Source organism: Helicoverpa armigera, chromosome 3 (assembly GCF_030705265.1).
Source record: "Helicoverpa armigera isolate CAAS_96S chromosome 3, ASM3070526v1, whole genome shotgun sequence".
NCBI lineage: Eukaryota > Metazoa > Arthropoda > Insecta > Lepidoptera > Noctuidae > Helicoverpa > Helicoverpa armigera.
This window is the reverse complement of record NC_087122.1, coordinates 10162163-10176053: the sequence shown is the minus strand read 5'-3', so window position 1 is coordinate 10176053 and position 13891 is coordinate 10162163. Positions and strand designations below refer to the sequence as shown.

At 39.1% G+C, this 13891-nt stretch overlaps 1 protein-coding gene across 2 annotated transcripts; it reads left to right on the top strand.

Moving 5' to 3' along the window:
• The first annotated feature begins 827 nt into the window (after positions 1-827).
• Ca-ma2d (Ca[2+] channel Muscle-specific alpha2/delta subunit) lies at positions 828-13654 on the top strand. Of its 2 annotated transcripts, none has more exons than XM_064043632.1 (19): positions 828-1505; positions 2185-2266; positions 2546-2656; positions 5039-5318; positions 5537-6060; positions 6362-6581; positions 7130-7266; positions 8056-8094; positions 8363-8509; positions 8934-9008; positions 9403-9584; positions 9995-10198; positions 10401-10555; positions 10755-11025; positions 11229-11535; positions 11648-11887; positions 12104-12224; positions 12801-13198; positions 13489-13654. In XM_064043632.1, the coding sequence occupies exons 1-19, from the start codon at positions 1429-1431 to the stop codon at positions 13591-13593; spliced, it is 3675 nt and encodes a 1224-aa protein (XP_063899702.1). In that variant the 5' UTR covers positions 828-1428; the 3' UTR covers positions 13594-13654. The 2 variants fall into 2 exon arrangements, with proteins under 2 accessions (XP_063899702.1, XP_063899701.1); XM_064043631.1 differs by having other exon boundaries at positions 12768-13198.
• The last annotated feature ends 237 nt before the right edge of the window (positions 13655-13891 follow it).

Genomic DNA, 13891 nt, shown 5'->3' with positions numbered 1-13891 from the left:
GGTAATTATATTCTTTATTACTAAGAAATATGAGATTCAGTGACGCAAGAGCTTTAAGTCGTATCGTACCAACTTTATTAAAAGTTCGTAGCACCGTCGCACGTAGTAAACCTTGATTAAGTTAGAATATTATTTAATATTCTAATCAGCAAAGGAATGATTTGTTCATTTTGTTTTACACTTTAGGTAAGAAGTCATATTTTATAGCCATTTTATGAATATTTCATACAAAAACCCGCTTCAACGTTTAAAGTGTCTCCTTCGTTTGCTACGAGTGCTACGCCAGGCGTAGCGAACGTTAAATGACAGATTAAACAGAATACTTTGTAAGTACTATGCACTCGCTTTATATTGAAACATTGCCGGCAATGCAATAAATATTGGTTTATGACTCAAGAGGCAAAGACTGGCGGCTCCAAAACATGAAGAGCGCATCAGCGTCGCTGCATATAAATGTGTTCAAAAATAGAATACTGAAAAGTTGTACTCATATTGATTCTCAGAAGTTTCTGTATGTGTTATTGAAGAATTGTTATTCAAAATCAAAATATTTTTAGAGATTACTTAAGACCAAGGATCTAGACCAACTTAAAGTTATAAAACAAAGAGTGAGAAAATAAGAGTGAGAAAATCTACCTCAAGCCCTCTATCAAACAAAATAAATAGAAGTAAGTCTCTAATCTGGCATTGACGTAAACGAATTCTCATTAGCTAAGAGGTAATAGAAATGTAAATCACGTTATTCAGCCGTAGGGTGGTATAGACAAAAAGTTGTAAATTCTATAATTATAAGTAGTAGAAGGCGAGCGGGTAGGAATCGCGCCGGTAGCAGTGTGTGGACAGACACGGGCCGACCTAGTTCGGGTCCGCTCGATGCCGCCCGAACGCTCGCCGGCGCCCGCCCAGAATAGACGCAGCACGTGCGTCGGCCGCGACACACGCCCGCTCCCGGCCCGGCCGCGCTCTCCGCCGCTCCGGCCCGCACCGGCGAGCCCGCGCACGCTGCACTCGCACGCAACTATACCCCGCGCTTCTCAAACACCCATGTAACTCGTGTTGTGAACCCGCGTAAATGGACGACTAAACTCTACTCAAAAACTATACGTAAACTATTAATAACCTCGTTAACGTGAAAGTATTTAGTGACTGAATGTTTACTGTGCTTCGAAATTGTAGTGGCCTTGCTCGTTATCTCTCGTCGGGAAAGCTTTCTGTTACCTTTCGTTCGGTTGTTCTTTATCTGTCATAGATACGTGTTAGCCCGTTAGCCGCTTAGAGTGATATATTTTTGTGATGTATCGTGACAAGCCTTACTTAAGTGACAAAACTCTGTAACGATGTGCCTTATCCTGTAATATTCGCGTAGTTTACGACGGTTACTAGAGGAGAGTGATATTTAGTAAGCGCGCGTGACTCACCGCCGCAGATATGCAAAGTTTCAAGTTCGCATTACTGTGTGCACTGCTGTTCATACCGGAACCTGTCCCCGCCTGGAAGGCAGACACGTAAGATTATCATATTATCTTCTGTGAAATCTGCTGAGCTCCCAACACAAAGCTCATATAAAGTGTACTCTCTGGAAATACTCTGAATAATTTGTGTAGTTTGAAACCGTTGTTCAAAAACAGATAACTGAAAAACTTTTTGATACCGTATTACTATCTCTCTGAAAACGGCGGCTATTTTCAGTTTGTACAGAAACTGTTATTCTGCTAAAGCTCATAATACGACACAGCTTAGAGAAAGGGACAAAACACAAACAACAGAAGTTTATACGGACGCTTGGAGTACGTGTTACAAAGTTTATTGAAAGAGTGTTACGATACAACGCCGGACGCCGCGCCGGACAGGGGACGACTACGTGACGCACATACAATGCCGTCACATGTTCAACACCTGAACATGTTCACTTAGTTACAGCATTTATGAAAGTTATGCCCTTATATTAAAAGAAGAACGCCGAATTTATTTTGTTCATTATCGTAAACGGGCTTTTATTTACGAGCCAAAGGTCGCCGGATTACCTCCCGTCGGCCGCTCGCAAATATAATGGGCTCTGAATTTTCTTCATGACTGCTCATTATATTTATTTTTGGGAAACGAAATATTAAAAACCGATTTTGTTTTACTCAATTACTGGCTGTTTACTTGGTGGTTGTAACTTGAATATTTATTTTATTTTAGTGTAAAAATATGGGCGAGAGCTCTGGGGGATGAACTATGGAAGTTGAACGAAGCACTAACCAAAGCAGATCAGATTAGAATCGTGAGTAAACTTTACAATGACTTCAGACTTCTGTACTTGTGACAATAGTAAATAAACAACGCATTTATTATTCCAACATAATAGCTTGCTTGGACTTTACCAAACTTATGTATTTATGAAATAAAGAAAATTTATACATGAAAAAAAATGTGACAAGTTTCACGCTTAAAATATTTTTCAAAATTTATTATTGTTCTCAGTTACCGTGATAAAAACATGTATTAGGTTCGCCTAGTATTACTTCTTATTTACAGAATTCTCAAAATAAATATTTTCCAGAAATACAAACAAATGAATGCGAGTGTGAAAAGAAAAGATGGGAAACAAATATTGGATTCGTCACTGCGTTCTGTTAGCACAATGCTCACTCGCAAAATCAATGCCGTCAAGGTAAGCCATAGTCGTAACTCCAGGGTTTACTTACGTAATAGCCCATATCGCTCTGACCTCAGTTGGTCGGCATACATCGTCTGTAATGCTATCGATGATCGGATAAATGCAATACATATTAACTACCTACACACTAGGTGCTTTGCGCTTTGATATATAAATATACGTATACGTATGTATCAAATATTTAAGTGGAAAAATTGTAGTTTTACATATAGTAAAAGATGATGATAAGGCCTAATAACAGTATACACTAGCATAGACCTAAAAGGCTGAGAAGCTGTTGTCAAATTTTATATGTGCATATTCATATTCAGTTAAGTATCGTCTGAACGTCTGCTTATCCGAGAATGTATCTAAGATTACTAATATGTTTTATCGAAACACAACCATACATATAATATAATTGAGACCGTCTCCGAAAAGATATTGTTGCGCTTTAAATTCGATTTAGAGGGATCTTTTCTTCTGTACTTAATGAGACATACGTAGGTACATCTTCTTTCTCCTGCCCTGTTCCCAAATATTACTTGGGGTCGGCGCAATATGTCATTTTCTTCCATTTTCCCCTGTCACTCGTCATACTGACACTCACTCCCTTCCGATTCATATCATCTTTCAGGCAATCCATCCATCTTTTCTTAGGTCTTCCTCTTCCTCTCCATCCATCTACATTCATACTTAGCACCCACTTTGTTGCATGCGTATCATCCCTCCTCATTACATGTCCATACCACGACAATCTTCTACTTCTCATCTTTTCTGTAACTGGCGCTACTTTCAGACTTCCTCTAATGTAATCATTCCTCACTTTATCCATTCTTGTAACACCACACATCCATCTCAGCATTCTCATTTCTGTTACATGCACTCTCTTCTCGTCCCTCTTTTTCAATGCCCAACACTCCGATCCATACAGGACGACAGGTCTAATGACGGATTTGTAAATTTTGCCCTTCAGTTTGAGGGGCATCCGCGGGTCACAAATAGCGCTAGTTACCTGTCGCCACTTCATCCATCCAGTATTGATCCGATGCGTAACGTCCCTGTTCACCTCACCGTCACTTTGGACGAGTGAACCAAGGTACCGGAAGTCGGAGCAAACTGGTAGGGCATGCCGGCTAGGGTTATGGTCATGGGTCCCGAAATACCGCCAAAATCACAATGAAGGTATTCGGTTTTACTCCTGCTCACCTTTAAACCCACTGTCTCCAGTCTCAGCCGCCATGCCTCCAGTCTACTCTGGACCTCTGGCCCACTCTCCCCCACCAGAACAATGTCATCGGCGAAAAGCATACACCAGGGTGCCTCCTCCCGTATATCTGCCGTAAGCGCGTCCATTACAAGCAGGAAGAGATACGGGCTGAGGGCCGACCCCTGATGTAAGCCAACACCTACACTGAAGCTGGTGGTAGTGCCCGCTGCGGACCGGACTTCTGTACGGCATCTGCCGTACATCGCTCGGATCAACTGCCCATACTTCCCTGGTATACCTTTCTCCTCAAGGGCCCACCACAAAACCTCACGAGGCACCCGGTCATATGCCTTCTCGAGGTCAACGAACACCATATGCAAGTTTTTGTGTGCACCCCTGTACTTTTCGCACAATTGGCGAATACAGAATATAGCGTCCGTTGTACTCCGACCAGGCATAAAACCGAATTGATTTCGTGCGATATCACTCTCTTCTCTCAGCCTTCTTTCAATAACTTTCTCCCACACTTTCATACTATGTGACATTGACATTGTGACAGACATACGTAGGTACATACCCGTACATAAAAAGGTACACTAGGAAGCTATTGACATTCTTTCTTTGCACAATTTATAACATTTCTGCTTTTCCAAGAGTCTATCTAAGATTACCAAGATGTTTTACCGAAACACAACCATACCATACATATAATTGAGAGCATCTCCGAAAAGACACGGTTGCGCTTTAAATTCGATTTAGAGGGATCTTTTCCTCCGTACTTAATGAGACATACGAAGGTACATACCCGTACATAAAAAGGTACGTATGAAGGCAACTAAATGTTCTGTCAAGAGCGACTTTCCACTTAAGCTCACCGGGGGTGCGTAGGGTGCCGTGTATCTTTATTATAACAACATATATGTTTATGCGGACAGATACATGATAAGGGTTAACTTTGAAAACAATCTGTTGTTGATACGCCATTTGATTCGTGAAAGATCCATTTACATAGTGTGGATTTCAATTTAACTGTCTATCTGTGGGTTTGTTTACTAAAGATGAAAAATAAAGATAATATAATAGAAAGATAAAATTTTGACGTAATAACCACAAAAACTATATCTCTAGTAAGTAAATCATCAGCTTATAATAAGTTATTGAAATTCATCTAATATTGGTCGTTTTAGTGCATTCACGCGACGGCAGAAAAATTGGCGAGGAACTTCAACTATACGCACAACAAAACTCTTCAATTCGAGTACTGTTCAGCGAAGTACTCAAAGTTCTTCTATGAAGACGAGAACGATGACCCAAGTCTTCACCATGAGGAGCCGGAGCTCCCCAGATACGTCATAAACAGTACAAGATACATGAACGTGTCTCTAGAGAGGGACTCCCACTTCTACAATATCAATGTCAACACTAACACCAGTTGTGTTCACGTCCCGACGAATATATTCGATATAGGTAATATTTAAATTGCTTTTCATGTCATACTTCATTGTTAATAAGTATTATACTGTGTAATCCAATGAGCGTCGGATTTCAAACGGTCCCAAGGCCCTCATAAACCGCTGCCGTTTTTGGCAATATATCATGAGGCGTGGGTGTCAGTTATTTTATTGTCCTGAAATTAACAACGATACTTTATCATTTTGTTATAAAATGAATGCTTATTTTTACAGAGACAAATGCTCTAAATTCCATATTATGGTCAAAGGAGTTGAACGAAATCTTCATAAAAAATTACAACTCCGATCCGTCATTATCATGGCAGTACTTCGGCAGTTCACATGGTATCCTCCGGTTCTACCCTGGAATGCGGTGGAATACCAATGAAGTGGACACCTACGACTGTCGAGTCATGTCGTGGTACATCGAAGCTGCAACTTGCTCCAAAGACATGATCATCCTATTTGATGTCTCCGGATCAATGACGGGTTTCAAGAACTACGTAGCAAGAAGAACATTGCGTTCCCTTTTGGACACCTTATCGAACAACGATTATGTCAACGTATACACTTTCAAAAATGCGACCAATTTCGTAGTGGAATGTTTCGTGGATCTGGTTCAGGCTACTCCCGAAAATTTGAAGACTCTTACTGATACTCTTGAGCCTACTAATGGAGGGAAAACCCATAAAGTTCAGTTGGAAGGCTACGCGAACTTGACGACGGCGTATATAAAAGCTTTTACAACACTCAAAGAGGTAAGTGAGGTGTTTATTACTCGTTTGCTCGCTCGGACACAACTTTATCGAAGTTAACTACGATCACTTATAACTTTTGCTCTCAAAATGAGGATCGTTTGTAGCACTTTGTCTTTGTGACATGAAGGTTGGGATCCTATTTCAACAGAAAATGATGATATTTTATGAAGTTTGAAATTAAAACTTTTCTCACGACTTTGTTGGCATTTTCTGTGCTGTGTTTTTTATCAGAATCACATTTAAGATTATTTTGACACTCAAAAGAACTAAGGCTCAATTTAATACAACTATTCTGTTTCAGAGAAGGAAACACTGTAACGTGAGCAGTACACAAGGCTGCAACCAACTAGTGATGGTGATCACGGACTATGTGCCCGGCAACCTCACAGAAGTGTTCGAGGAATACAACCGGGAGGTGGTGGACAATAAGACATACATCCCCGTCAGAGTGTTCACCTATCTCATAGGGAAGGAAGTCACCAATGTACGCGAAATACAGTGGATGGCGTGTTTGAATAGAGGTAAACTAAACATTGTTGGATTGAGTCTGAAACGGGTCTGCACAGACACACATTTTGTATTGAACATACCTGTGCATACAGTTTCAACATCTGATGTTTAAAGGCTCGAGCAGACCGGATGCGTATGCGTAACCACGCGCGTAGTCACGCGCGTAGTTACGGCGTAACCATGAGTTGTAATGTATGGAAATGTATGAGACAGGCCACACCGCTTGCGTAACGTAGACACGCGCGTCGTTACGCAAGCGGTTATGTAATACGCGCTTCATTACGCATACGCATGTCATCGAGCCTATTAGAAGGAGTTAATTTTGGAACAGGAATGTTTTTTGATTGTAAAGGCGTTGCAGTTAGTATTTAAAGAAAGAATGTTGATGAAATGGCAAATAATTTTATCCGTTTAGGCTAACATGCCAACCATAACCACACGTACCTTTTCGTAACATAAACAAAAAATTCAAATTGAAAAACAACTCGAATTGCATTTAGTAATCATGCAAATCCCTCATTCCTTATGGCTACTAAACCAACTAATTCCTGACTACCAGGTTACTTCGTGCACATTCATTCTGTGGAGGAGGTACAGCAACAAGTGCTCAAGTATATCAACGTGATCGCTCGGCCCATGATCCTAGAGCAGAAGGAGCCTCCGCCCACCTGGACTCACGCCAACATTGACTATACGGTCAGTATCATCAAGCAAAAGCTCCCTCTTTTATGGGAAATCATCAAATGTCTTCTCCCGCGGCTGTGGGTTAGCAGCGGTGAGGGAGTGTCAGACTCTTACTGACTAAAACCTATCATTTTCTCTCGTAGGCCTTTTATGTAGCAGGGCCGCGGTAACTCTTTCGAATTATTCCTCAGCCCCGGCAGGCCCTGGCCCCGCTGGAGATGTACCTTAAACGAAAAATAAAACAATTAGAAAAAATACAAAAAGTACCTTTACCCACGATCTAAGCATCTGTATTATCTAGAAAGTTCTAAGAAGAAGAACAAAATGAATTTGAGCAAAAATAAAAGAAAATACCTTTTTATAAACAAGCCACTTGTTTATGTCTGCGGGCGTTTTGTTTACTTGTAGCTACTACAATATTGATTACCGAGTGACTCAACTTATGAAATAACAACGCGGCACGCCATGTCACTAAACGTTTCGTTTTAAACGTACCTATGGTCTGTCATAAACATTATACTAAATGAACTTCTATTCGGCAGAGCGATTAACGCATATTTTCAGAACATTTTCATTTATTCTGTTAGCCGTTAGGGCAAGGAGTAACTTTGGAGCGAAGGTGTAAAGGAATAACTTTGTTGAAATTGGAAACAAATGCAGGAAAACATAGCCAACTTGAATTGCTTTTATGAAATAACAATTTCTAAAGAAGTATTCGTCAGCAGAATATAATACAATGTCCAAGTTATTATATGGGTACCTATTTATAAAATTACAATTATTTTTGTTGAAATTTTTCAGCGTACCAGTAAATGGGGCGTAAGTGGAGATATCTCAAAGGTAATTATCGTTATATTCCCTACTTATAGCTTCTGTAACTTTTCAAGTTTTTCTTGTGGACATCTTCATGAATCATGTAATGCATGTCTTCAGTCTTAAATAAATATATCAGAAGTTTCTTAAAAAAAAAACTATGTACCACAAGGTCGTAATTATTTTTCAACCAATTTTCCAATAGCATTATAATAATATTCAAATAAGTATAAAAGTATATCCAGTACTTACGTACATATTACTGAAAGTCAACCAAGACTGCTCACTATTCCAGCCTGATGAAGACAAGCTGGTGACGTCAGTGGCGATCCCGGCGTTCGACTATAAGTACAATGAGGAGAACAATGACGCCCTGCTGCTTGGAGTGGCGGGGACTGACGTGCCTATTGACAGCATCGCTAAACTCGCTAAACCACATCAGGTAACTATTTTTGAATCGAAAGTATTTCTTACTGTGTTTGTAATGCTTTCATAAGGAAACGGATGAACCTTTGGAGAGATTTTTTTTAGTTATACTAAATTGGCAGATTTCTTTACTTTTCGGAAATTTTGGAACTTTTATATGTGTGTATGTGTATACGCTCGTCGAAACTTTGCATTCCCCCATGGGAAGAAAATTACAAAAAGCCACCTGCTGCTGCTACTTATGTTTCATGTAGATTCTTTCTTTTTCCTTTGTCAGTGTCTCGCAACAATTTATGTTTCCTAAGTAGGTGTATCTACACTTCTACACCTTGTTCAGTATTATTTCTATTAAAATAGTGTAATGCCTTTGTTGTAATTTTAACTTCATCTGTGTCTATTATGCAAAACTTTTATTCACAATGACATTTTGATACTTTCAGCTCGGTGTGAACGGGTATTCATTCATCGTCAGTAACAATGGCTACTTGTTGCTGCATCCACTCTTAACTACTACAGTGAGTATCTCTTACAAATCCCGTTTTAGCTCAGTTTCTATAGAAGTTTATAATGAGAACGGTTAGTTGAGTTTGTAAGGAAGTTAGTAATAATTTCTGTTTTTTTCTGCACCTTTAAATCAGGTTAATGCTAAAAATTGACACAATAATTGCATTACAACTACACGGCACTTGAAAAAAGCAAAGCTTTTTTGTCCGTGTATTTGTGCCATTCTTGCGAACTAACTGCTATTCTAGATTCAAAATTAGGTACACTTTTTGTGTTAACTTTCTTTTTGTTAGCTTTTCCACGTTTTTTTTTTATCTGCTATCAGTTTCTTTTTTGAAACATCAACGTTAGCCTAACTAATATAATTTTGTACCTACTCATCTTTTATAATACCAATATCCCCAGATAAACGGCGACCTACAAAAGAACTACAACAGCGTGGATTTCGTGGAGGTAGAACAAGTAGACGATGGCAAAGGCTCTCGAGACTTGGGCGAGCAGATCAAGAACTTGCGGTACAATCTCGTGAATGGTACAGATGGCAACATGACGCAAGTCCCAGTGTTGTACCATTATGATAATATGAGGTTGGTTTGTGCTTTTGTTCTAATATAATCTTTTAAAAAAGTAAGATAAGGGCAGGAGGAGGATGATGAAAAAAGTATATACCTATAGATGAAGAGTTTTCTATGACGTAAACACGTAATATGGTACGTACGGTATGGTAAGTTCAAAACTAGTATGGGCAAATCAACCTTAACTTGGGGGAGGCCTTTGTCCAGCAGTGGACGTTTTTCGGCTGTGATGACGACGACATAGGGTTGGTATGAAATCTACGAGGAGTCAGACTCAACCATAGAAATTGCAATGCTGTAAAAGGGAGAGAATGTTAATGATTCTGGGCAAAATACAAAACGTGATAGTAATTTTATATAAAAAAGAACTGAACCTTAACTGTATATTTTGAAATTATAGTTTTAAATTTTGAATATTTCAGGAGAATAGCCAGAGTAAGCCATGACTACTTTTTCAACAAACTTGAAGGAACACCGTTTTCTATGGGCATATCGCTGCCCAAGATATACGGAGACACGGAATTATGGCTCAAAGATAATCCTTTGGAAGCTAAACAAGGGAAGGAACTGACTGGCATCAATGTCACTGATTATTTTAGATATAGCTTCAGGGTTCATCCAGACTGGTAAGTAAGGTTCTACCCTTAACCTCTTGTATCAGTGTGTGCAGATCTACGCGAGACACAATGGATTTTCTATTGTTCTCTAATTAGCGGCATTCAAGAGGCTAATCTAAAATGTAGTAAAGCTGAACAGTTTGTTTGTTCGCTTAAACGTGCTAATCTCAGGGTCTTATATGATGATGCAAAGTGCTTTGATAATCCGCAGGGTTTACTGCAAATACCACTACTTGGAGGGACACGAGTCACTTAATTCTGAAGTGGAAGCCTGGAAGTTTTTGGTTGGCTTATCTAAGAATGAAATTGATATAAGGAAAGAGCAGTATCCAACAGAGAATAAAACCGCAGATTTTAGTTTGGAAAGTAAGTACCTCCAAAGTCTATCAAGTTGTAAATAGAGATTTTAGTAAGTATACAATGTATATCAGAAAGTTGCTGTTCTATTGACTATCTCTTACTAAAAACGACAGGTTTATTCTCCGTTCGTTTTTATCATGACTACTGTATGGTCAATCAGTGTTTGAAATGTCACAATTAATAATTAATAATCTGTTTCCAACAGCTCACTGCGGTATGACACCATTGGGCAAAGATGATTACTATTGCAATGAAGATCTAGTCAAACAATTAGTGTTTGATGCCAAACTATCTGCGCCATACTTCGAGAACTGGATTGCATCTGATGAAGAATGGGACTTAGCTAGAAAGTACAATGTAAGCGTAAGATTCATAGCAACGTCAAGTGGATTGACACGATGGCATTATATCTTTGATCCTGACAAGAATGAACAAGTGGACGATCAAGGTAACAGAAGGAAGGAGTATGATGGAAAGTAAGATTATTTGAAAATATATTATTATGTAACGAATTGAATTTAAGACCCTATTGCTGTCGAGTAACATGCAAGCAATGTCAATTTACGACAACATCCCACGAGGACAAGGCCTTAAAAGCAGAAAGTTAGCTTTATATTTATTCTGAGCTTTAAAATATAGTAAGTACATCTATAATGATCATTGTTATCACTGATTACAGCGTTTTCGGTGACGACTACCACAATACAATAGAGGAGACTTGGTACAAAGCTGCAGTTCTACAGCACATGATAAACAAGGAGTCCCTAGTAGTAGCAACTCCCCTGCCGGTACTCGATGACATTATAAAGAATCCTCCAAAAGTCATCAATGAAGATGGAGATATAACCATAACTTCTAGTTACGCGATATTTTATAAAGATGGCAATTCGGAGACCCCTGCGTCAGTTGTTGGATTCCAGTACTCTTATTTGAAGTTTTATGAAAGATTCTTGCAAATTACGAATATTGACGTGGATGGGTCGAAGGTATGTTAATAATCTGATTTGGAAGGTTTGGTTTCCCAAAACCCAAGCCAGGAATGCTTTATACAAGTACCTAATAGGAACAGCTGATTAATTAAAACTTGATATTTTTTAGGACCCAACATGTCGACCGGATTCCGAGAAATATGACTGCTATGTAATAGATAGTTCTGGTTACATCGTATTGGCTAAGGAAAAGGAACTGGTGGGCCAGTTCTTCGGCACGGTGCAGAAGTATGTCCTGCAATCCTTCCTGGATATGGGCATATACGAACATGTGGAAGTTTTCAACTACCAAGCTCTTTGCCCGTACTCAGTTTTACTTAAGAAAAGCAGTTCTTGGACTTTGCGAACGGTAAGCGAATCCATTATGAATTCGACGATTTCCGTGAAGCAATATCTAATAGATAACTGAGAGAATTCAGTGTTTTCTGATGTACATATCTTCTTCAAGTAGCTAGATGAAACTGTCTACTAAGCGTCCCCTTCTTTTCACACGATATTTTATAAAAATCTACTGATTATTTTTATTAAACTCTACTCTGTTATTAATATCATCAATATTTTCCAGCCTTTTAGTTTAGCGTTCAACTTCTTCAACTGGCTGGTGACAGAAGCTCTGTTGTTGTTAACTAACTTCTACAATCAAGACTATTCCGCTTATGGCGCCGGCATCATCGTTGAGGACCATGGTGAGATATTAGAATTAATTTGTAGTCCTAGAAAAATCTGATTGAATGTACTCTAAAAGGAGAATTTAATATAATCATACCTTGAAAAATCTTTTAAAAATATGCTGAGCTTCAAGGTTATCAGCGCGACCTAAATGATAGGTTAGAGTCGGATTATGTATAAAATCATGCCTTGAGATAATTTCTTGAAATAAGTTTAAGTTGGCAATAACCTCTAGCTTTTGATGTTCAAAAGATTGAGAATAGTTAGAAGAAATGAGGGATCTCAAACTAATCGCTTCAATATTGTAAAGTCGTAGTTCGTGCAGTAATTTAACCGCTACTGGAATGTTCATAGTAAAATTAATTAAGTAAACAAGGAACTAATGGGGGCTTATTACTAAAAGTATATAAATATGTAGAAACATAATAATGAAAGTATCCTTCTTGAATCTAGAGCTTATTGAGCACCTTAGCTGCATGCTGCATCTCGCAGCCTTCTATATAATGTAAGCACGTCTAATTCTTCTGCTTAATGTAACCGCATGGTCGTCTCGCTCGCAGAGTATTTCGATCTAAACAACAAAGAGTACACAGAGCCGCCCACCACGACTGCAGCACCCTTACCGGAGAACGAAACAGAGACTGCGAAGGACAATTCCGACGAGCACCCATTCTCCTGCGACCACAGTATAACGCTTTATATACTGAATCAGAAATATTTTTTGGAGGCGGCTGGAGCTTCGCCGACTGTACAAAAAGATGAGCCCGGGGAGTGCTGGCCTGCTTACTGGGCTTCGTACATTCCTAAGACAAACTTGCTACTTGTGGTGGTGGAGAAACAAGATGACTATTCTTCGAATTGTACGGAACCGCCCGATACTAAGCCGCAACCGACGCTCATGTCACGGTCCAGTAAGGAGCCCTGCCACAAGCTGAATCTAGGCGCCCTATATAGAAGACGTCTTGAAGGCTGCTATACTTACCACGACGGGGTAGGTTTCAACTATTTCGCATAGCTTTAATTTTCCTAATAATGTATCAGTCAAGTAAATCACTTTTTTACCTACTAGAAAACATATTTCAAAGTTCAAAGTTTTTACGAAAGGTCGCGCGATGTGGAGTAATTTTATTTAGTCTGATCCCATAAAATTGAATTCTAAATATACTTTTGCAATGTGTGGGTTAAATAATACATTAGGGAAAATGGTCACGTCAAACCCTTATCATCAGTCTATTTTGGTTTGTTTTTCTTTTTTATATTAAAGTACGCCTTTTTCACCAGGAGCGAAATATAACAGCATGCGGTATTGGGAGTATCGCGCGAGTCGACTTGGCCGTCCTTCTATTAGCCGCAGTGTTGACTTTGCTGGCCAAGACCAGCCTCTGACGCGGAACACTCCATACATTTGTACCTTTGTTACTTTGGCAATAAAACTTGTTGCACCCGTGTTTGGTATTTTATTTGTTCTATGATCACAGTCTGTAAAGATGTTAGTGAAAAGGCCGCTAGAACGTGGTTATTTATACCTTGACTGAAGATTATCAACGTATTAACCATCATTTTATTTATATATATTTATATATACCCACTTCTATATAGCCTATTTGAGATGTGGCATAAAAGCCCATTATTCAATCAACTGTTATTGTTATAAGGAGCTATTTATCTCATATAAGTAGGTACC